Genomic DNA, 25,745 nt, shown 5'->3' with positions numbered 1-25,745 from the left:
GCTGAATTAGGCTTCAATCCCATGCTCCCATGCTCAGTAGGTTTGTCTGATTTATGATGTTGTCCTGCACCTACCGGTATAAGCGGTTTACATAAAGAAAGAAAGCTCGGTTTGATTAACGACAGTCACACATTGCCGTTGAAACGGCGCTATCGTCTGATCTGTTGGCACTGATCTTACGGCAAGCTACCTTCTTCTGGTGGAGGAAGCCGCAGTGCACGGAGAGAACCAGCCCTGACAGTGACTGAAGTTAGAAGACTACACACATACTGTGAAAACGTATGTTAAGCCCAGTTAAAATTTCTTAAAATAGGCCCTAAGCTAGCACATCGTATAGTTACTTCCTTAAGTTTCTTGTGACATTTATTGTATGTAGGTATTGGGGAGGACTGTCTGCTCTTCTCTTTTACCAAGTCTTACCAGGTAGGGCAAAGGGGGGCATTAAGCTCCAGGGGGCATTAGGCTCCACTACATTGTAAATGCATTATATTTACCTTCAAGATTTACAATGTAGTGGAGCCTAATGCCCCCTGGAGCTTAATGCCCCCCTTTGCTCTACAGTACCTACTACACCTACCTACTACCAGCTACCTAACCTACTTATGCCATAGTGATGGGTAAAATAGTGGCAAGAGGCTTTGGCTTCGCCGGCTTATTGCGGCTTTGCAGTCGGGTACTAGTACTACATTGATACAAGAGTGCTCTCGTTTAAAAACAGGATTTCTGACATGGTCACACTCGACATTCTCTTTCTGGTTGGAGTGTGAAACAAAAACTGCTTGCGCAGCATCTTCCACCCAATCCTCTACCATGTAATATCTGGTTCAGTAACTCTTATCAGTGCTTTGATACAAGCGTGGTCTCTCTTAAAAACAGGATTTCTGACCCGGTCACTGTCGTGTCTGTTATAAAGATGCGGTACACGTGGAGAGGATCAATCAAGCACCATCTTTATTCCTGGCAACACAGGCCTCACTCGGCTGTACACAATACTACACTCCTCCCCCCTTAAGTCACAGTCTTTAAAATATGCTGGTCGCACAATGCGTCGAGAAGAAACGCACAACGCTTCATGGGCAATGAGCCATGGACAAGACCAGCGATGGTGAGGAATTGGAAATAGATGACGGCTCCCCACCAGACACCAAACTAGGCACAACCGAAACTGGAGGAACATCCATACTAGTCTCACTGCCATGAACATCCGACTCCACAGATGGATGGGCAGCTGGCTGAAACGTTGTCACCGGCACCTCAATGGAAGGGGACACATCGCATGGCGGAACGGAATTGGTTGTGTGTAAATGGCAGGACCCGCGAGGCAACAACTGATTCACATGATGTTTGCAGATAAACCCGTCCGAAGTACGAACAAGGTAGTTAGCTGGACCGAAAACACGGATCACAACAGCCGGCACCCATTTCTGTTGTACATAGTCCCGTGCCAAAACTGGCTGGTCCACCGTGAATGAAAGAACATTGGTCGCCGTAACAACTTCAGGTGCACCAGGTTGAAGCAAATCCAGGCACGACTGCAACTGTCGGCCATACATGCGGAATGCAGGCGTTTCCTGTGTAGTAGAATGCACTGAATTACGATAAGCATGCAATAACACATCAACCCTACTCTGCACAGATCTAACCATTTGGCCTCTACCCAAGGCATGTTTCAACGCTTTGACAAATGACTCAACCTGGCCGTTTGTAGCTGGGTGGTAAGGCGCCGACCTCAGGTGTTTGATACCATTAGCACACATGAACACAGCAAACACCTCAGATACAAACTGCGAACCATTATCCGAAACTAAAATCTCCGGAACTCTCTTGTTCGCAAAAATACTCCGCAGACGCTCCACTGTGTTCTCTGCCGAGGTGGACTGCATTATAGCTACTTCTGGCCACTTTGATTAAGCGTCGATCACCACCAGAAACATATGGCCCATGACTGGACCTGCAAAATCTACATGAAAGCGCTGACACGCTCTATCAGCAGGTGGCCATAACGACACATGTGAGGGATTATCAGCATCGATTTGACATGTATCACATGCTTTTACCGTCTGCTCGATGTCTGCATCAAGCCCGGGCCACCACAACAAACTCCGGGCTAAACTCTTTGTTTTGACCATACCCAAATGACCCTCATGCAACTCATTGAGACAACACTGACGTAAAGAACCAGGAATGACCACCCTCATGCCCCATATTACACAACCTTGAGCTAAAGACAGCTCAGATGCACGCGACACATATGGAGCATATTCTGACATTTAGGGCAACTCACGCCAAGAACCTGATAAAACAACGTGCGCAACACGTGACAGCACAGGATCACGCCGAACGGCAGCAGCCACTTCCGCAGTCATTACCGGACCAGAATCAATCTGTTCCAACATGAACACCTCGACCTCATCCGCAGGTTCGGCACCGGCCTTTGTAGATGGCAATCGAGACAGGCCATCACAGTTAGCGTGCCGTTCGGAAGCACGAAATTTGATTTCATAGTCGGGCGCATTGAGGACAAGACACCATCTGTGTAGTCAAGCAGCGGTAGTGACTGGAATGCCATTCTGAGCATTAAACAAGAACTGAAACGGCTGATGATCAGTTTGTAGGAGAAAATGTCAATCTGTCAAGTACTGACAAAATTTAAACACGCCCCATACCAAACTCAGTGCTTTACGCTCAATCTGAACATAGTTCTGCTCTGCGGCTGTCAGAGCACGTGACGCAAAACACACCGGACGCTCAGCACCGTCACTCATTACCTGACACAAGACGGCACGGATTCCGTCCGACGAGCTGTCACATGCCAGAATGAGAGGACGTGAAGGTTGGTAATGTGCGACTACCGTGTCTGCAGTAAGGCGAGCTTTGATTCGTTTGAATGCTACTTGTTCCGCCGAACTGCACCTCCAACGAACATCTCGACGCAGCATGCAAGCTCAGTGCTCAGGTTGCTGACATACCTCTGGCAATGCTAAGCCCAATGAAGGAACGAAGCTGAACTTTGTACCTTGGGCTGGATATGCCGGCTATAGCGTCGACTTTCTGAGGAACTTACGACAGCCCCTCTGGGGTGAAGACATGCCCCAGGTACTCCACTCGCTTCTGAAAGAATAAGGATTTGTACTTGTTTAAGCGAAGGCTATGAGCAGATAACTTAGACATCACCTTGTCAATGTTCTCAAGATGTTGTTCGGCCATGGCGCCCGCAATGAGGATGTCATCCAAGTAGCATTGTGCAGGTTAGTCGGTACAAAGATGATCCACTCCTTCTGCCACACTGCGGGAGCTGAAGCGATCCCGAAACAAAGACGGGTATACTGGTGCTTACCCAGACACGTATTGATGGTAAGGAGGTGGCGATCCTCCAGCCCGATCTCGAGATGAAAGTATGCATCGCGCAAGTCCAACTTCATGAAGTACCGACTCTCCCCAACTTTGAATATATCTCGTCAATGGATGGCAGTGGATACTGCTCCACGTAGAGGTTGGGGTTAACAGTCGCTTTAAAATCACCACACAGGCGAATACCTGCATTCAGCTTAAGCACTGTTACCACGGGCGTCGCCCACACAGAGTGTTCCACCGGTTCAATGACTCCAATTTTTTCCAATCGTTGAGCTCCGCTTTGACCCGATCACAAAGGGCATATGGCACCGGTCGAGGCTTACAGAATCGCGGACTGACACCCTCCTTCAGGTGCAGGTGACCTTGAGCACCTTTGAGCTTCCCAAGTTCAGGCCCGAATATAACTTGGTGTTTTTCCAAGATCCCCTCCAAGCGCGAAGGAGACGGAAATTACGGATGCACACTGTAAATGTTTGCCCATTCCAGACGAATGGTGTGCCACCAATCACAACCAAGTGGAGATGGTCCAGAACCATCAACCACATGCAGGGGCAACACCGCTTTTTCTGGTCCCGATAACGAACCAACACATCCATCAAGCCTAATGGCTTTATCATCAACCCGGTGTAAGTACGAAGGGTAGTGTGTATCGAGGCTAACACTGGACAACCTAAATGACGCCAGATCTGTTCACTCACAATATTGACTGATGCCCCCGGTATCCACTGTGAAATTGACTGGCCTGCCATTCACACTGACAGCCACCACAAAGGGGTGATTCGCAGCCGACGTCATCACAAACACGCCCTGTTGATCAAACTCACTGCCAGCCCCGACCACATCAACCGATGCCGGTGCCCGGCCCCGACAGACCCTCCGCACATGGCCCGTCTTACCACACCGGTAACACAACGCATTCCGAAATGGACAGCTCCCATGAGAATGTGAACCACCACCCCCCTGACAAGGCTGCTGTGGTAGCTGGCTCTGTAACGCACTGCTTACGTGTACCTGGGAAGAACAAGAGAGAAAAAGAAGAATATTTCTGAACCGCCGACCCAAATGGAGAATTGCGAGCACGTGACCCTCCCGCAGATATGGCATTAACCGCCGAGTCCTCCCCAACAATGGCACGAACATCATTTCGAGCTTGTTCCACAACAGCTGCAGTTTCAACCGCTTTCGCAAACGTTACCGCCTAGCTATATGTACAGTCACGTGAAAAAGTAAGTACACCCCATGTAAAGTTTTGACTTTTTCAACATATTTCAACATACACCTATTTGATCCTTATTTCAACAATATTGATAGATAAAGGTGATATAATACAACAAATATCATGGAAACATTTACATTTTGTAGTCCAATGTATAATTTAAATAAACATAAATGCAAATTTCGCATGTGGAAAAAGTAAGTACACCCTTGGCTCTAATAGGTGGTATTGCCCTTTGCCCTTTGGCAGAAACAACCTCAAGTAGACGTTTCTTATAACTGTCTACCAGTCTCTGACATCGACTGGGAGAAATTTTTGCCCACTCCTCCATGCAGAATTATTTCAGCTGTGCGATGTTTGAGGAGTTTCTTGCATGCACAGCTCGTTTCAAATCCCCCCAGAACATCTTGATGGGATTTAGATCCGGGCTTTAACTTGGCCATTCCAGAACCCTCCATTTCTTTCTTTTCAGCCATTCCTTGGTGGATTTACTGGTAGGTTTAGGGTCATTGTCATGTTGCAAGGTCCACCTTCGGTTGAGCTTCAACTTTCTGACAGATGGCCTCACATTATCCCCTCAAGCACCCTCTGGTACAATGAAGAATTCATAGTGGTTTCTATGATGGTGAGCTGCCCAGGCCCTGATGCAGCAAAGCTGCCCCAAACCATAATATTTCCACCACCATGCTTTACAGTTGGTATCAGGTTCTTGTGTTCAAATGCTGTCTGGTTTTCGCCAAACATGTCTTCTGGTACAGTGGCTGAATAGCTCCACCTTTGACTCATCTGTCCAGAGCACATTGTTCCAGAAGGTCTGGTCTTTGCCTCAGTCGGTGTTCATTGGCAAACTTTAGTCTTGCCCTGATGTTCTTTCTGGACAGCAAAGATTTCCTCCTCGCACACCTCCCATGTAGATCAAATTTGTGCAGCCAATTTCTAATGGTAGACTCGTGCACTTTGACATCAACAGTGGCAAGAGGTACCTGTAGGTCTCGTGATGACATTCTGGGGTTCTTAGAGACTTCTTTCAGCATCTTGCAGTCTGCTCTCGGGCTGAACTTGCTGGGGCGGCCTGGCCTGAACAAGTTGGCAGTTGTTTGGAATCTTCTCCACTTGTAGATGATCTTCCGGACAGTCGAATGATTGATTTCAAATTGTTTGGAGATATTTTAAAATCCCTTCCCAGACTCTTAGGCAACTATAACCTTCTTTCTGAAGGCCTCAGAGAGCTCTTTTGATCTAGGCATGGTGACGCTGCACACTTCAACAACAAAGAGCAAACCAAACGAAATGTCTGAGGTTTAAATAAGACAGGTTCCTCCAAGATCCTCTCCAACGATGTTCTAATCATTTGTACCTGAACTGGTGCACCCGATTCTAATTTTAGGTATTTGAAGTAGTGATAAATGTAAGGGTGCACTTACCTTTTCCACATGCGAAATTTGCATTTATGTTTATTTAAATTATACAATGGACTACATAATGTAAATGTTTCATGATATTTGTTATATTATATCACCTTTATCTATCAATATTGTTGAAATGAAGATCAAATAGCTGAATGTTGAAATATGTTGAAAAAGTCAAAACTTTACATGGGGTGTGCTTACTTTTTCACGTGACTGTATGTGGAGTGGATGGGTGAACGGTGATGGTTTCTTGGGTGGGTGCAGCGCGGGCATGATGGGCCGAATGTCCCCCTCCTGCGTCACTGTTCATTCCACTACGACTGCAGGCGAGAGCACATCCTTGTTTCACTCCTACCATGACTCCACGAGTTAGGTCCTGCTCCGTGCGTACAAGGAATACCTGGCACCTTTACTGATGAACATGCGGCATCGGTTGAAATAGTTAGGAATTTGTTTTTCTCGGTGATGGTTTGAGTTTAATAATTGGATTAAAAATTCACACCTTTTGTGAAAACTATTAGTATTACTGCATTGGGGTTAAAATTAAATAACTTTCTTAAGCAGGTTTAGTGTACAGTCGGGAACAGCGAACACATATCGATCTCAGACGAACGTAGGCTAATGAAGGTGAACGACGTAGAAAAGACAAAACGATAAGGAAAGAGAAATTGAAGACGATTCGGAAAAATGAAAGAGAAGTTAAATGAAAATCCGGAACGAAAAATAGAAATTTTGGGACTCGGGTGCGAATTCTTCCGGTTTGATGACGGACGACTTCCGCGAGGCTCGCGCTGCTGTTCGCGCCGCTCGTCGCCTCCCAACGTGGCTGCCGGGGCCGCAGGTCCTCACATTGCGCCTCGGTCATGGCGCTGTTGACCGTTCAGCGCTCCCTCAGCACGGCTACCTCACCTGGCCTGGTGCGTAGTGCGGGCGGAACCTGCACACTCCCTTCGCTTGTTGTCTTCTCGTCTCTCCTCACCTTTTGCCGTCATTGCCTCCTCTTCTTCCTCCTTTAGGTCGCACGTTCCATGCTAACTCTTGTACTTTAAAGGTCTCCATCCACCACGTGACTTTGCGCCCCCACTATGGAGATCTCGCGGCTTATTTAAGCTTTTGGGGTCTTACCTGGTCAAGGTGTGCACCCCCACAGACTTTGCTCACCTAGTTGATGGTGACGACATGAACCCTCACTATTGTGTACTGTACACCTTCTGTTTATGACTTCAGAATGACTGTCTGATTACACGAGGACAACTTGTATTTGTCCGTTCACTATTTTGTGATGGATACCATTGACATGCTGTGTAAACACTGTTTTCGACCATTGCACCCGTTTAGGGTCTCCTGACTGGACCGTTTGGGATCCCACGGTGTACTTCGTGAAGAGGAGGCGAGCTATCGCCGGCACCATGAACAAATTCCAAATTCCTGCCTTAACTACTTAGTCGAACGTCAGATCTGGCCATCCGGTTCGTGAAAGACTTGGGGAATAATGGTGGCCTTTAAAGAAGAAGAAGAAGAAGAAATATGATTGTGTGAGGTACATAGCATAGCATGACCGGACTTGCACTGAGATTTCATTTACAATATTCTTAACATTCTTGCATTACCTCACGTGGCACCTTATCCCACTTACAATGACACCACCACTGGTAAGCTTATACACCTCTTTAAATGGCGAAATATTTACTCTTATTTGGTGTGGTCGTGTTTGTCCACCAGGTGGGTTGATAGGTGTTATTACCTCCGCCACCAAAGGTGGATGGAGTTATGTTTTCACCCCTGTCTGTTTGTTTGTCCGTTTGTCTGTGAACAAAATATCTCAAAAAGTTGTGGACGGATTCGGACGACATTTGGCAGAGATGTAGCGTATGTGACAAGGACGAAATGATTCGATTTTGGTGAAGATCCGGATTCGGATCCGGCTACAAGAATTTTTGAAGTTATTCTTCAACATTGGGAGATAGGGCCAAAAACGATACATAGCAGGATATCTCAAAAAGTTGTGGACGGATTTTGACGAAACTTTGTGGACAGGTTGTGTGTCTGACCAGGACAAATAGATTCGATTTTGATTGAGATCCGGAACCGGATCCAGCTAGTAGAATTTTAAAAGTGCTTCTTCACCATTGAGTGATATGGTCAACCAGGTGGAGGTATGCTCTCTACTGAGTGCCGTTCTAGTTGTGATTGTGATTTGACTTCATCAGTGATGTGCGGTTAGAAATCGGATTTAACATTCGGATCAGGATTTGCCTGCCTACGTCTCCTAATATGGTTGTAATGTACTATGGTTACGACTCCTTCCATCTCACGCAGTGCCTTCGTGATGGTGGACTTGGACATGTTGGGAAGAGATCGCAGTAGAAGTGAGGAAATGTTCTCAGCCATCATCTAATGACATCGATGCATCTGTTTTAATCAGCTTTGCCATCTGCGCAATCCAGATCCAAGTTAACGAGAGTCTGTAACCACTGTCCCGTGTAACGTCTATTTGTCAGGGTTATTGGAACGCCACTCTTGGTCACATCGCACATCCCTCAGCTGGAAAAATGGAGTTACAAAGCCAATTTTGGGTGCTTTAAATTTGGTTCGTGGTGGTGCTTTAAATGTTTGAGATGACGCAATATTATATTGTTGAAACGCGGTTGCTCTCCTGTATCCCGCAAGCCCTTATTTGTTGTGCCTCCATCGAGCCTGGCACACCTGGATTCGATAGAACAGGACAGTCGGGATGTTGCGTGTTCATTGCCCTCGATTTGCAAACGGGTTCATTTTGAGATGATTACTTGGTTGTGATCAGGCATGCTGGGGTCATTGCGATACTGTGCTCTACATTATGTCAAAAATTTTTTTTTTTATCAGTACTGTGCTGTAACCTGCCAGGTGATGGTGCCCTGACAGCGAATTGTAAGAAGCGTCACCGGCCTTGCTACTCTTTACCCCTCCCTTTGTACATATCGCTGTGTCCACATGTCTCGTTATCATCCGTGTCGCAATAAAGTGCCTTCTCGCATCCCAGGCCTGTCCATTGGCCGTTGGTGAGGACAGCGTGCGTGTGTGCAAGAAAGATAACGGTTGTACGAGGAAGTTTCCAAAATCTTTCTAAGCTGGACATTTGACATCGAGATTTGGCACCAAAATGTGCCGGTCCTAATTTATTTATTTATTTATTTTGATTCACCAAAGATACTTGTGGAGGATAAAAAAGGTTTTCTGCCAAAAGTGGAGTCTACATGTACTTTGAGCAGTTCAATATTATGTTGATACAGCCGGTAGAAAAACAAACCCACTGTGATGAAGATAATATCAGCAAGTAAACATTCCTGGTGTTTAACCTTCAGATGACCATTGAGACAAAACTTATTGATGTTTAAGCGTGACTTATAGGTATACCTGCACTCCATTGGTTGTCTGAAGGTTAAATAGGTGAAAGCGTCAGGGGATCGGTTAAACCTTTGACTTGTACAGGGGAAAGTGTTGACATTGGGCCCTCGCTGTTCCGCTTTTGTTCGACCGCGCTGGCTGCGAATGTGAAGATTATCTCATTGTCTGTCTGCTTCGATCCATAACTTTGTGTGACAATGCCCTCAGTAAGGAAATCTTTGTACAGTATTTTCTCTGGGCTGTTGTAACCATAATTGTAACTATGCTTTGCTTGAGTTCTGAATTCATTAGGTTTGGCCGAGTATGTGCTCTACTCTATTTGAAAGTACTGTGCAGATAAAAGAAGTCGGTCTCCAATCCAATTTCCCTCGTGATCAGATCTTTGAAAGTTCTACTGTAGCTGGAATATGAATACTCAAATCTATTCCAGCTGGCAGAACATAGTGGAGCTGAATTGTATGCCTTTCAAAATCAGTTTAATGATATGTTCACTTTGAATCACAATAGATCGTTGCTTGTTTTGAGACATTTGATATCGGAATAGGTTTGAAGAAAAACAGCTTTATTCATTGCCTCTCTTTTGCTCAATTCTAAAGTGAAGACTTTTTTTTTCTTGCAGGAAGAGAATCGTGGTGTACACCTTCATGGTCAAAGTTCTGGAATTGAAAGCAAGTGAGTTATTGTGATCAAACAAATATCTTTCTGTGAACTCCTTGTATCTCCAGTATTGTTGAAATAAGCCTTAGTCCTTGAACTCTTTAATTTTTAATCCCAGCACGTTTTTTATTTTATTTTTTGAAGATGAATATTGTATATCTGTGCATTTTATTTACTTGGCTGGTGGAGACGAGAGATTACTTGTGTCCAAAACGGTGCTTTGATTGCAAGCTAACCATCCACCTGTTTTTATTTATTTCTTTATTTTTTCCGGGTTTGTTTCCACAATGTGTAATTGCAAAGTTTCTTTGTTGTTTTCACTATTCTGCAGTGCCACCGGATTTTTGACTCTGAAAGGCGCAGCTTTGTTTATACCAGGCAGCAGCAACAATGCAGAGCAAATTCGACCTGGCAGGCAATGGGAACGTAAAGGTATGCCATGGGTTCTTACTATCGATCCTAATCATCCCTTTGAGCTTTAGATAAGTGCAGTTAACTTTACCACAACTTTTTCCATTGAACACCCATCTCATAGTGGCAGGATCGGTAATATTGACACAACTCCACCTCCCATTTTCACAATGGCATTTGACTCTTTTGAATAAAGTTTTGAGTTGAAAGTTTTAGCCAACAGAGTTGTTTAATTTGTTCATATAATGTTTTCTTCACCCCTCAGAGAACTTTCCCTTAATTCTGCAAATGTCCAGCAATGCCCACCTGCAAATCACGTTGGAAAATGTATGTTGAAAGACAAAGGAAAGACAAAGGACAACTACCGCAGCACTCCACCGAAACATCTAATGCAGTACCCGCCAAAACAACGATCACAACTCTTTATCAAACCATCCAGCGCGGTGCCCCGCCCAAACATCCAACGCGGCGCCCCACCAAAACATCCAGGGCTGCGTCCCACCAAAAAATCCAACGCGGCACCCCACCAAAACATCCAGGGCTGCGCCCCACCAAAACATCCAGCGCTGCTCCCCGACAAAACATCCAGCGCTGCTCCCCGACAAAACATCCAGCGCGGCGCCCTGACAAAACATCCAGCGCGGCGCCCCGACAAAACATCCAGTGCGGCGCCCCCGACAAAACATCCAGCTGTCCCTGACAGGTGGAGTTGTCCCTGACAAAACATCCAGCGCGGCGCCCCGACAAAACATCCAGCACGGCGCCCTGACAAAACATCCAGCGCGGCGCCCCGACAAAACATCCAGTGCGGCGCCCCCGACAAAACATCCAGCTGTCCCTGACAGGTGGAGTTGTCCCTGACAAAACATCCAGCGCGGCACCCCTACAAGCCAAAAAAAAAAAAAATCTCTCGCAGCGCCCCTGTAAGCAAAAAATATATATCGCAGCTCCCCATCAAGCAAGCAAGCTAAAATATAGTTGTTAGGTAGAAGGTTGTAGACAGCAACCGCCCAGGGTAGTACTACCGTTCAGACTGACTTAAGAGTGTTAAAGAGGTGCCCGGAACCATCTTACACTCTCCATGTCAGGATTGCTGGTCTTACTTTCTGTTTCACCCAAACTATAGCTACCAGGCTAGCGTTAATCTCTCTTTCTCACAAACAAGCATAAACTTTTCATCAGACACTTTTGTTACTCATTTTCACTCTTCACCTTTACATTCTCTTTTCCTCAAAAAGTCTTAGACTATTCTCTCTTTCTTCACTTTTCTATCAATGCAACTCTTTTATTTAAGGTCTGGCCTTGATGAGGACTATACAGTCCGTGACTGGAGCCTTCAGCATAAAAAAAATAAAATCTATCGCAGCGCACCTTACAGTAAAAAAAAATATATATAGCGGTGCTCCAAGCAAAAAATCTATTGCAGCACTCCAAGCGAAACAAACTATCGCAGCGCCCATACAAGTAAAAAATATCTATCGCAGCACTCCTATAAGCAAAATATATATTGCAGCACCTCAACAATCAACAAAGTTATCACAGTATCCGACAATCAACAAAGCTATTTAGTTAGGCAGTTAAGAGGAAGCATCGTTCATTTTTTCAGGAAAGCACCAAATTTGGCACAGATGTAGTATGGACCTATACAATTGTTTTCCTGAGGGGCGCCCAAAAATTCAGAAAATTCAAAAAATCCAAAAAAATGTCCTGGATGCCATGAAAAAGGGGAGAAAACGGGTATTGATTCGAACTGTAGATTCTGATATTGTGGTCTTGGCAATAGCACACTACTTTACCTACCAGTCACACGGTGTGGAGGAACTCTGGATTGCCATTGGCACTGGTAAAAGCTACCGCTACCTTGCCATCCATAAAATTGCCACCGGCCTTGGCCGCAGGAAGTCCGAGTCTTTGCCATTATTTCATGCCTTCACTGGCTGCTACACAGTGTCATTTTTTGCCCAAATTTGGAAAAAGACAGCCTGGAAGGCTTGGGAGGCATACCCCAGTATCACGCAGACCTTTCATGCTCTCGCTTATAGGCCATCTGTGGACGCTATTACTATGGAACTACAGAGCTTAGAAAGATATGTTGCCATCCTCTATGACCGGACTACCGAGATAAAGACAGTGAATGACATGCGCCGACACTTGTTCACGAAGAAGGCAAGAACAATTGATCACATTCCCCCAACAGCAGACGCCTTCGAACAACACCTAAAACGTGCATGTTTTCAGGCTGGACACGTATGGAGTCAGGCACTTGTGCCCTACCCAGAACTTCCATCACCAGCTGATTGGGGCTGGATGAAAACAGGGACTTCTTGGACACCAATTTGGACCACAATACCACTGATACAGGAGGCATGTTCAGAGCTTACAAGCTGCCATTGTAAGTCGGCCTGTAAAGGCAACTGTAAATGCTCCAGGGCAAATCTGCCCTGCACATCACTGTGTGACTGCGATGGACAGTGCTTGTAGTACTACGCGTCTGTGCGAGAGCCTCCACCTTTCAAGTGCCCACAATATTTTAAGTTAAAACTGCAACTGTGTGTAACTTTGATTAATTAATACCATTCCATTGTTATCAGAGACCAATAAAACAATGTGTATCACTTGGAATTGAAATTTTACCTAAAATACTATGAGAGATTCAAGGAAAATGGAAACACCATGGTGGCCATCTTGAAATTAAAGATGATGGATGCCAATCTTTATGCAATTGATCCCATTGGATTCAGAGACCATGAAAACATGGGGTAAGACACTGGAACTGTGGTGTTATCGCTCATAGTATAGAAGTTATTGAGGGAAATAGGTCACAGAGGGTGGTCATGTTGAAATTCAATATGGCGGCCACCAGGGGTTCTGAATTTTTTGGCGCCCCTCAGGAAAACAATTGTATAGGTCCATACTACATCTGTGCCAAATTTGGTGCTTTCCTGAAAAAATGAACGATACACCCTATTTTTCGGTCTTAACTGCCTAAGTAATTGCAGCACCCCTACAAGCAAAAAAAAAAATCTATCGCATCTCCCCGAAAATTCACAAAGCTAGCACAGCTCCCCGACTATGAACAGATCTATTGCAGCACCCCTACAAGCAAAAAAAAAAAAAATCTATCGCAGCTCCCCGACAATCAACAAAGCTATCGCAGCACCCGGACGATCAACAAAGCCATCGCAGCTCCCGGACAATGAACAAAGCCATTGCAGCACTCTGGCAATCAACAGAGCTATCATAACGCCCCGACAATCAACACAGCCATCTCACAGCACCCTGCCAACCAACAGATCCATCGCAGCACACTGACAATCAACAGAACTATTGCAGCTCCCCGATAATCAACAGAGCTATCACATCAACCCCCACAAACGAACAATCTATCAGAGAACCACGGCTAACAAACAATCTGTCGCAGCACCATGACTAACAAAACTTCCACAGCATCACAACACTTGGTTAGTGTTAGTCTTCAATTAGGATTAATGTAATTGTGATTCCAACTTAGTCTAACCTCCCATGTTGATATAATTCTGAGGGCCTGTCACTCGCTCACCGCAGGCAGGTTGGTGGTCTTTCTGTTTTCTACCGACTCCTTTCCGGCCTAGCTCCCCCTGCTCTGTCTGTGCTCTGTCCCCCAAATATTCCTTCAGGATGCACAAGATCTGCCAGCAACCCTCTTCTGGTGAAACTGCCAAAATCAAGACTCTGCTCACCTTCACTCTTTCATTCGTCTTTTTTCCCACCTCTGAAACTATCTCCCACATTCTCTTAAATCCCACTCCTCCCTCCAGGTCTTTAAAACAGCTATTCACCACCATCTCTTATCTTCTCCCATCCAAAACCTTGATTTTTTTCTACCTCCATTAATACACCCCAAATCCACCTCTTTCAACCTCCAACTTCTTTCCTGAAATTCCTAGTAGTGTTCATTTGCTTTATACCGTGTACACTGTACCCCTCCCACCCCCCACCTCCCTCCACCCCCCACCTCTCTCCACCCCCAGCCCTCTCCCTTTCTTCCGATATCCCTGTTCTCTACTGTTGTTGTGCTTGTATGCTTTCCTGTCTCTCCCCCTCTTGTCTCCCGCTCCCTTTGTTGTATGTTTTATGTGTCCGTGTTTAATGTGCTAGCTCTTACTAGTGTGCTAGCCTTGACTTTGTATACAAAAAAAATAAAAAAAATTGTCTGTTTAGTGTTATAGTTATGGTTCTTGCTATGGGTTGTAATTGTTTTATTGTTGGCAATGCAGTTTTATAATTTAATAATGACAGTGTAATACTATAAAGTATGTTTAGTCATGTTTGTTTTCTCATATGCCAACCCATCATTACAAGGTGGACTTGCGCAAATGCTGATGTGCATCTCCTCTTTTGCCTTTTTGAACAGGAGAATTGCATAGACATCTCGAAGCCATGTTCAACCACCTGGAAGATGAAGATTACATTAAGCTGGTGAGTGTTTACGTCTGAGATGATTGTTTGGTCTAAATATGTATGATTATCTATTATCATCCAAAAAAATATATATATATATATCGCAGTGCAAAAATTGGATAAACGCAATTTGTTGTGTCTGTCTTTCTATCTGTCTGACTGACTGATTTTTTTTTTTGTCTGCAATACATTCGGTGGTTACTTATTCAATCTCATCCAAACTTGGCAGGAGTACTAAGGGTCACACAATAGAGATTGTAGAGACTTAACTTGCCCACTCTCCTCAAATGGGTTACGTGTTGAGGTGTAGATCCGTATTAAGATAGCTAATCGTGGCATTTTTCCAAGGCGGCTTTTAATAACAAAAGTAACAAGAAAAAGAGCAATCAGAGATTGCAAACCCTCGCCAGGATGTATTTTCAGTGGTTTTTAAGGTTTTTGTGTTAAAACAAATATGGTGGCCGAACCATGTGACCGTTGACATCATCATTAATTTTTTTCTTAACTAATTTATTCCTAGATTATGCTCAAGAAATTTAATCTTGATCGGATGAAGTTTTATACTTGTCGAATTATGGCGTCATAATGGAGGGACGTATGACATCATCATTAACATATTTTATTCACCATGGAGAGTTCTTTACAATGAGCCATGTCTCAATATTTTCTATTCAGCGCTTTTGGAGATATAGAGGTGCAAAGTTTTTCGGTTTTTCCAAGATGGCGGCCGAACCACGTGACCTATGACGTCATAATTACCATTAAAAAATTATACAGGTGGAGTTGCACCTATGGTGAAAATTCCCTGTCAATCGGACCAACGGTTGCAGAGAAATTCATATTCTGTGCGGACAAACAAACAGACAGACAGACAAACAGACAATCAAATGGACTCAAATGCAATACCCTCGCCTCTGGCGAGGGTAATAACAACACTTATGATAATAGCATAATATTAATGTTATTACAAAACAATATTAATACAAATAATATGCCCCCTCCCCAAATTGGTACCAAATTTTTCGGTACCAAATTGTTCACTTGTATCAGCTGAATGGAAAAGAAAATGTTCCCAGAAAAACAAGAACAAGCGTTACGCCTAGGTCCCCCGTCGGGGAAGTGATGTGAGTTGACAAAGTGGAAGAGAAGGCGCAGAAAACATGCTATGACATGATATTTCGCTCACAAGGTTCAGACATATATATGGTGGCGGCCATCTTGGATTTTGACGTGGCGACCCAATTTACAATAGCATTCTTCCTTATGCCGAGATACACCCACACACCAAATTAGAAGTTGGTACTTCGCTTATTTTTCAAGATATTCATCTCACAAGGTTCAGACATGCATGGCGGCGGCCATCTTGGATTTTGACGTGGCGACCCAATTTTAAACAGCGTTCTTGCTTGTGCCTAGATACACCCACACACCAGATTAGAAGTTGGTACTACGCTTATTTTTCGAGATATTTCGCTCACAAGGTTCAGACATATATATGGTGGCGGGGTGGCGGCCATCTTGGATTTTGACGTGGCGACCCAATTTTCAATAGCGTGCTTCCGTATGCCGAGATACATCCACACACCAAATTAGAAGTTGGTACTTCGCTTATTTTACAAGATATTCATCTCACAAGGTTCAGACATACATGGCGGCGGCCATCTTGGATTTTGACGTGGCGACCCAATGTTCAATATCCTTCTTCCTTTTGCCTAGATACACCCACACACCAGATTAGAAGTTGGTACTTCGCTTATTTTTCGAGATATTTCGCTCACAAGGTTCAGACATATATATGGTGGCGGCCATCTTGGATTTTGACGGGGCGACCCAATTTTCAATATCCTTCTTCCTTTTGCCTTGATACACCCACACACCAGCTTAGAAGTTGGTACTTCGCTTATTTTTCGAGATATTTCGCTCACAAGGTTCAGACATATATATATATGGTGGCGGCCATCTTGGATTTTGACGTGGCGACCCAATTTTCAATAGCATTCTTCCTTATGCCTAGATACACCCACACACCAGATTAGAAGTTCGTGTTTCGCTTATTTTTCAAGATATTCAGCTCGCAAGGTTCAGACATACATGGCATCAGACATACATGACGGCGGCCATCTTGGATTTTGACGTGGGTTGCACCCACACACCAAATTCGAATGTGGTCCTTCGCTTATGCACGCACGCACTCATGCCCGCACGCACGCCCGCACGCACGCACACACGCACGCACACACGGACGGACGGACGGACGGAAGGAAGGACGGACAGACGGACGGACACACGGACGGAGGGGAAAACCATAATCCCCCTTTCGCTCCGCTGTGCGACGGGGGACAAAAAGACGTGAAATGTCATAGCCCCTGTGGTTTTGGTAATGTTGCTGTGCAGAGTTAAAGACTAGTCCATCGATTATTTATATTTTATATTACTTTGGTTGGATTACAAAACAAAATCTTCTGCATATGTATATTCTCATGTATTGTCCTTGTGCCAGGTTTGAACAAAATCAGTCCATACATGCCCGATAAATTGTTGGGGACACGTTTCAGTAACAAAATGGCCGCCGTTCAGCCATCTTGGGTCTGATCGCGGGGAAAAAGATGTGTATATGTAAGCTATCATTCATTATATGTGCACCAAGTTTGAACAAGATCGGTAAATGCATGTCCGAGAAATGGTTGAGGATATGTTCAACATCGAGTTTTTATGCCTCCGCTCCCAAAGGTGGCTGGAGGCATTATGTTTTTGGGTTTTACGTCCATACGTACATCCGTCCGTACGGGCTAAACCTCGTTTTTCTCAGCAACCACATGTCCGACTGAGACGAAACTTTCAGGGTAGGAGCGACACCCATGTAGAATGTTTATATTATAATTATGATGTCATAGGTCATGTGGTATAGCAGCCACCTTGGATGAAACGCAAATAATTAAAAAATACATTTCTCGGAAACTGCTGAATGGAAAACCAAAGTTGCCAAGTACTCTAAATGGGGAACAAAAGTATGATAATAATGACATCATTGGTGAAGTGGTATACCAGCCATAAATGTTTTAATCGAATGCCTTATCCTAAAAATCTTAAATTGCATGCACATGATCTATGACCCATTTGTATCGAAATATATAATTTATGACATCCTAGGTCACTTGTTTTGGCAGCCATATTGAATTTAACCTTAAAACCTAAAATAAACCTCTTCTCCAAAACCACCGAAGCGATCGATCGACTCAAAACTTTACATGTGCCATCGATTAGGCATGGCGATTAAAAGTTGGTCACGAAAACATCATCGGTCGCATGGTGTGACAGCCATATTGGATTGATTGAAGATATTAAATAATTATATCTCAGAAACTGCTTACTCTATCGTTGCAAAACTTTACAAACGTCATATAACACCATTGCTGCATATTGTTTGAAAATGATGACGTAATAGGTCACGTGGTTTGGCAGCCATCTTGGATAGAAAAACGAGCCTTTTTCAATCAGCACGACACTTCACAAACGTGATTCCCTACCCCTACATATGCAGAGTGTACATTTTTAATGTCATGTGTTATGTGGTTTGGCAGCCATATTAGCTTGAAAGGCAAAATATAAAAAACACTCTTCTCCGAAACCGCTTCACCGATTTATGTGAAACCTGTCATGTCTGGTAAAAATGTGATACTTGAGAACAGCTGAATGAGTATAGATCAAACTTGTATATTTTTAGGAGAGTCAACAACGGTATCTACCCGTTGTCATGGGCAGGGACTATGTGGAGGCGTATTGGCGACGCAGTGGCATTGCTCTAATTACAACGGAAATGGCCACCAGTTGGCCATCTTTGATCGCATCGCGAAACAAAATGATGTGTATTTGTGTGTGTATATATATCTTGTTGCGGATCCAGGGGTCGGCGCTCCCTTTACCAAGGGGGGGGGGGGTTAATCCCCTCGTCTTCTAAACTAGCCGATCCCCCAGCCCTGGAAATTATAACGCTCCTTCGCGGGGTTGAGATTGGCCAGGGTGATTGGTCAAGATGGACTCCCAAATACCTGCTTACCAATCTCTCCGCAAAGCAGGGAGATAATTTCCGCTCGAACCACGGACAGATGGAAATTGCCGAGCGGTTTAGCAATCCGCGATTCGAGCTGTTAGCAATAAGACTAACCCGATTCTGAGCGGTTCTAATCGTGCCACAGGTACTCAATGGGGAAAAGACAAAGACGATCGGATGAGAGGAAACCAAAAGGTAAGGAAAGAACAAATATGGTTTATTAACTATACTACTAAAAGAGGAAACGAAAGAAGGGCATATACAATAAGAAGAGCAAAAGGACACAGGGCAAGCTTACACAGTCTTAAATATCACGCCCAGGACGAAATTTAGATCCTGGGGGGACAGGGCCTTCTCCATCGCTGCTCCCACCCTCTGGAACTCGCTACCTCACACCATCAGAGACTCCTCCTCACTCACCACATTCAAAACATCACTCAAGACCCACCTGTTCAACACTGCATTCAACATTTAACCCACAGCATCTAACCCCTGACTATCTCCTCTCCTTCTCCCTCCTTTGTACTTTGCATATTTCCCTATTGATTCTTCTTTTTTTGCAATTGTTTTTATGTTTTGCTATGCATTATGTTTTGCACTCTGTCAAAGCGTCTTTGGGCTTCCTGAAAAGCGCTATATAACATAAATGCATTATTATTATTATTATTATTATTAATACAGACAGACTTACACGAAAGGGGAATAGCAGGAAGGAGGAGAAGGTCCAGGCAGATGGCAGGGGAGGAAGGTCCGGGCAGATGGTTCAGGCGTTGAGGTCTGGCTCCAGGTTCACGCTCCACTCCGGTCCACGCTTCAGTTCGGTCCACGCTTCAGTTCGCGGCGAAACCCGGCAGGCAGCGCGGTTGGTATTGTCTCGGTCGCGGACCGACTCTCTCACTCAACTTCGTGTCTGGTCTCGTTCTTGACCCAACTCTCAACTCCCTCACCGTCTCTCCCTCTCTTTTGAAGTAGTCCCACGCGAGCGCTTTTATCACACGCTCGCGTATCAAGCCGCATGCTTTTTAGGTCCGCCTACCGGTGAACACGCCTCGGCCCTGATTGGTCGCAAGGGTTCACCGGCTCCTCCCTTCGTGACACGTTGATGGGGCCACGCCTCGCTCTGACAACTCCTCCCCCTTTTTCTCCAGCTTGACCGCGTGGTTAATGGCGTTTGGAGCCAGCGCTGCGGCTGGCAGAGACGCGCAATACACTTTGGAGGGAGGCTACGCCACAAAATGAAGGGGATTGAACAAGGGGCCTAGGTTATTTGATTAATGCAACGCAGAGTCAAATTATTGGAAACAGAGCCTTACCTGAAACACATACTAATGAAATAACTGAAGAAGGTCCGATGGTGTCCTACGTGTTGCAAAATGGACTAACTAGGGTGCGACCTTTGACCTTTGGAAGATGGGGATATTTACAAGGAATTATTTACAAGGCTTATTATTTTACAAAGTGAAGGTTCTAAAAACCGTAACACTGCACCCTCCTCTCCTCCAGGCACGGCCCGTGCCGACAAAACTTTAACTTAGTGTGACACTCAGGTGTGATTACCCTCTACTTTTAACCTCACCCTGAGTGCGACATTTTTAAAACTAGATATGTCCCGCCTGCTGCGTTGCATTCTACCTGACTGACTCACGCCCACAGAATAACCGAATTGCGGAATTAATTTTCAAACTAAACATTTACGGTGGGGAGCATTATTTACAAAGACTAGTACGACTATTTGGATAATTTACAAAACTACACCCAGGACCTGTCTTTTTGGGAAACAAAAGCAGAAGTTTTGAAAAGAGGAAAGGTCATGCCATGCACTGCACTGTACCGATACACCATACCCACATGCACAGAAATGCACAATCAAATAATAAGGTGCACTAAAAAGCACAAAAGCACCACCATAAGTACAGTCATACACATTTCAACAATAATGAAATGGCGTCTTCTCATGTGGGCCGATGGCTGCTGGGCCGATGTTTCTGGGCGTTTTCCTTGCTTGCTGCCTATTTAATAATAAAAGGGCACAAACCGCGTCCACTTTTCTTTTAATTACGGCCAGCAGGGGCCAACTAAGGGTGGTCCACCTGCATGGCTTAGGTGCCACCTCAACCGTGGTCCGCAAGCAAATACCGCTGGCCACAGCGGCCGGTCCCCAGCAGAGGTGCCAGGCCCCAAAACGTGGGGTCCATATGTGGTGCTCGGCCACAAAAACGTGTGGTGCATAAAGTGGTGCTCGGCCACAAAAACGTGTGGTCCATAAAGTGGTGTACCGGTCCAGGCAGGCAAGCAGCGAGGGTGCGGGCGCACAACTGCGACACCTGCACACTTTCCCCTCGGCACACAAAGACCACGGTCCATGAGTGGGGAAGGGGGGGAATTGATGTGTACCCTTGCGCCCTTGCACCCCGCTAAAGCCGGGTTAGCGGGGTGCAAGGGCGCAAGGGTATACATCAATACAAGGTAATGCAAGGTGAGGTGCGCAGGAGAGCGAGCCGAGAAAGCTCGTCCCTACCGTACGTCCCCCCCGTCACCTAATCTACCCTTGCCCCTACCCCGTATTTATACAATTTACAAATTCGTCTCTACGTCCTGTCTGCCCCATATCTCCCCTCTATGCCAAATTTGTCATCAATCCCTCCTAAGGAGGAAGAGATGGAATATAAACAATGTCCCACCCACGTCGAGATGCGTCTTAAATTCCAAATGTCTGCCAAATCGGTGTGGAGTCTTGTCACCTTAGGTGAGTGGATGCGGATGGTGTGAAAAGATTTTCAATCCTAAACTATACTCTAAATGGCATTAACACTTTTACTCTACCCGGGGTCTTTCCCTGCTAAACCATTGGCCATCATTACACTATGTGGTTCTAAAAACTGAACTCCCATTGAACATACTGTGGCGCTCACCAATTTGGGGTCTCATTCCCCCGATTCTACTTCCTGTGCCCTCGCACAATTTCAGGGCTGGGTCGTGTGGCTCCCCTAGCAGGTCTACTTGCCTGCGCACCTCCGCCACTGCAGTTGCCTCCCGAGCTTACCTGCTCCTCACCCTAACCTACCTGGGGAAGGCCCTCTGGCTCCCTTACCCCACTACCACCTTCTCTGGCGTCGGGCTACCCGGGTCCGTCCTCCGGATCCTCGGGCCCCATTGAACTACTACTGGCTCCCAGAGCCTACCTGCGGCCTCACCTGGCCGACAGACTAACAGTGGCGGAGTGCCCAACCAATCACACACACTAACAGGCCACACGCCCAGCCAATTTACTCCACTAATGCACCCATCCGAGCAGTACTCTGCTAGTCTCGCACCACAGATGTCAATATCCAACCACAATTTACCTACTCCCTCTACCTACTTTTAAACTACCCTCCCCGGGTATTCGTGAAGGGGGTCCATCCTTCCCCCACTCACCCTTCCGCACCATTCACTCCACACTACTCATTCCACACTCCACTCACTCCACACCATTGATTCCACACAACCATTCTCCATACACCTGCATTTCACTTGCACACCTTGCAAGCCAATCACCCAATGCACATTGCACAATCACACCCATTCTCAATACTCTGCTCATGCACTTTCTACACACACACATAGCATTCTCGAGCATTGCCTCTCAATTCCTCATTTCAACAAGCTCAACACAAAGAACTTCCATACCAATTCCTCATTCAATAAACAACCACAAACACACTGCATCATCTAACTATCTGGTTTTCCCTCTGAAACTCGTGCTCCCCGTCTTCCCTTATGCTATGCACATCCCACGTCATTATCAACCCAACTAATCTCTCTACGTCCCCTCTACCGGTATCAATGTCACTACTTAAGTCTACAGTTACCTTTGGTCATTTTCTAGTTCCTATCCTTATACATTAACCAAGCCCTCCCTGGCTAGGTTTTCACCGCCATACCCCATAAACTATAGCTCATGTGCCCCAAAAGGATACGATGTGAGGGATGGCAGATCTACCATCCCTCTACACCATATACCATTTGCCATCAATTTCCCTATCACACTATCACTATCGCCATCAGTCCACTTCACTCAGAGCCTCTCGGTACGTCGTTACATCATTAAAGCTCGGCTTCGCAAAGCCGAGCAATGAATTCGGGTGGTTTGGTCTCCTGCAGGATGGGTCCGTCCGGCATCGATTCTGGGGAGGAGGTTTTGTCGGGCGAAGGCTCCAAGCACCATCCCGGCGCAAGGCCTTGCGCTCCCAAGCGCGATGGCCCAGCTTTGCCCGGCTGGAGCGCCGCCACCACAAGGGGGCGCTGCTCCGACCCCTTCTCCTTCCCCTTGAACCGGGCCGCCCGCTTTGTCTGGCAAAGCACGGAATCGACCGTGCAGGGCTGAGCCCGGCCCGAATCGTGCACGGTGCTCCGAGCAGGAGCGACGCGACTACGATCCCGGCCGGCTCCCGCAGCACACAAAGCCCGTCACGGACCGAGAGCTCGCGTCGGCTATACGTCGGCCTAAACGCTGCCCCGGTCAACGTCGATGCTTCCCTCGCATGCTCACACCACGCGTTCTGTTCTACCCTCATACATCCCATACACTCCATCAATTCCACCACCGCACTCTCTGTTACACACCACTCGCTGTTCGCACACTCCATAACACACCTCTCTCGCGCACCGTCTTGCGCACTCTCTCCCAGTACGTACTCGGTACCACTCATGGGGGTGCACTCTTGCATCCACCCATTCAGCGCACACCTACTCACGGGTGTGCAATCCCTCGTCGCACACCCAATCACACGCTCCACAACCAACTCAGGTGTGCATTCTCGCACACGCTCCTCAACCATTCCAGGTGTGCATTCCTTCTCACTCGCCACAACCAACTCACACTCCGTGTCACTCTCACCCTCACACATACACTCCGATGTGCATTCTCCCTCACTTCCACTCTCTGTATCACACTCGCGCTCCGGCGCCCTCTTCTTCCTCACACGCACGTCATTCCTACTCACACAGCGCACCACGGACTTCCCACAAACGCCCGGGTTATGCTGGAATCCCAAGCGCGCGAAAATTCTTTTTGCGCTAAACACTTTCCCGCAAAATCTCTTAGCCCCATATACAGCCCGACTCACCTTCGGGATTCTTCTTCCTCGCTCCACCACCACCTGCAAATCTTTATTCGGGTCAATAAGCACAGCATCATGATGTGAATCCAGACTTTGTGCATTTTCCATTTCTTCCCTGCACGAGTGCTTTTCTAAGTCCGTCTCTTCCGCCCCAATTTCGACTATAATTTCTTTTTCCTTATTAAGCTCGACGGCCGCTGGTGCACATACAATAAGATTTTCCAACTCCGCGGCCGCCGGCTTTCCCATACCCCGGGTCACGATTTCTATACCCATCCACGTGACTTCGCTTTGCTCACCTTCACTCACCCCGCGCTTCTCAAGCCGCGTTACCTCGTCGCGTACAAATGCGACCTCCTCGCTCAACCTGCGGTTAACCTCCCTCTCAACTTCCCTCATCTCATACCGGGCTTTGTCCCTCGCCAACCCCTCATTACTTTCTTTGGCTTGGCCATTTACGTCCTCCAATTCGCCCCCTAATCCTCCCAATTTGACCTCTACTCCCCAATTTGATTGCCCAATTGCTCCCCCATTCTATTTTCCATTCTCTCACTATCAGCCCTCATTTCTCCCATTTCTTTCCTAAATCCCCCAATTTGGTTCTCTAATCCCCCAAATTTGACTTCTAGGCCCCCAATTTGGTCTCCCATATCATTCCTCAATTCATTTCTCAATCCCATATTCCCCATTTGTATGGCTGCATGAATCTGCGCCCTGAGGTCCTGCACATTCATCCCCCCGATTTGCGCAGCGGGCGCGGCTCTCATTGCCATGTGCGAGGCGCCGCCATTTTGTGTGCCTGCAACCCCTACTGCTGCATCTTCTTCAACCTCCTCTTCCATTTCTCCCACCTCTTCCCTGGGGTCCTGGGTTAACTCGAACCCCTCTTCTATCTCCCCCACCGGCATCCGATCGCCTTGATTATCCATGGCACGATTTTAATTTGGATGTTAAATAAAAATTTTGGCCGCTTGTAATTTTGACCAAATCTTTTTAGTTTATATAAAAATTTGATTCGGGCTTCAAATTCCACTCCCAGACACCAATTGTTGTGGATCCGGGGGTCGGCGCTCCCCTTACCAAGGGGGGGTTAATCCCCTCGCCTTCTAAACTGGCCGATCCCCCAGCCCTGGAAATTATAACGCTCCTTCGCGGGGTTGAGATTGGCCAGGTGATTGGTCAAGATGGACTCCCAAATACCTGCTTACCAATCTCTCCGCAAAGCAGGGAGATAATTTCCGCTCGAACCACGGACAGATGGAAATTGCCGAGCGGTTCAGCAATCCGCGATTCGAGCCGTTAGCAATAAGACTAACCCGATTCTGAGCGGTTCTAATCGTGCCACAGGTACTCAATGGGGAAAAGACAAAGACGATCGGATGAGAGGAAACCAAAAGGTAAGGAAAGAACAAATATGGTTTATTAACTATACTATTAAAAGAGGAAACGAAAGAAGGGCATATACAATAAGAAGAGCAAAAGGACACAGGGCAAGCTTACACAGTCTTAAATATCACGCCCAGGACAATACAGACAGACTTACACGAAAGGGGAATAGCAGGAAGGAGGAGAAGGTCCAGGCAGATGGCAGGGGAGGAAAGTCCGGCCAGATGGTTCAGGCGTTGAGGTCCGGCTCCAGGCTCACGCTCCACTCCGGTCCATGCTTCAGTTCGGTCCACGCTTCAGTTCGGTCCACGCTTCAGTTGGTGGCGAAACCC

General features: G+C 46.2%; 1 protein-coding gene and 1 long non-coding RNA gene across 4 annotated transcripts in view; one reads left to right on the top strand and one right to left on the bottom strand.

Annotated features, from left to right (window-relative positions):
* Window positions 1–929: 929 nt before the first annotated feature.
* On the bottom strand, window positions 930–6,947 carry LOC144892662 (uncharacterized). Its single transcript, XR_013623867.1, has 2 exons — window positions 6,889–6,947; window positions 930–1,571 (listed from the first exon to the last, which is right to left on the bottom strand). It is a non-coding gene; the product is annotated as an uncharacterized LOC144892662 (long non-coding RNA).
* Window positions 6,588–25,745, top strand: part of LOC137430355 (protein phosphatase Slingshot homolog 3) — a 69,999-nt gene continuing 50,841 nt past the window's right edge. Inside the window, exons 1-5 of one of the 3 annotated variants that reach the window (XM_068121162.2) lie at window positions 6,632–6,896; window positions 8,299–8,348; window positions 9,986–10,038; window positions 10,355–10,455; window positions 14,828–14,892. In XM_068121162.2, the coding sequence (XP_067977263.2) occupies window positions 14,854–14,892 (39 nt within the window). In that variant the 5' untranslated portion in view covers window positions 6,632–6,896; window positions 8,299–8,348; window positions 9,986–10,038; window positions 10,355–10,455; window positions 14,828–14,853. Of the gene's footprint in view, window positions 6,897–8,298; window positions 8,349–9,985; window positions 10,039–10,354; window positions 10,456–14,827; window positions 14,893–25,745 lie in introns of all 3 variants that reach the window. The other 2 variants (XM_068121160.2, XM_068121159.2) reach the window with 2 other exon arrangements.

Source organism: Myxine glutinosa, chromosome 6 (genome assembly GCF_964187855.1).
Source record: "Myxine glutinosa chromosome 6, kmMyxGlut1.1, whole genome shotgun sequence".
Taxonomy (NCBI): Eukaryota; Metazoa; Chordata; class Myxini; order Myxiniformes; family Myxinidae; genus Myxine; species Myxine glutinosa.
Note: the sequence above shows the minus strand (reverse complement) of the source record. Positions and strands in the feature narration are given on the sequence as shown.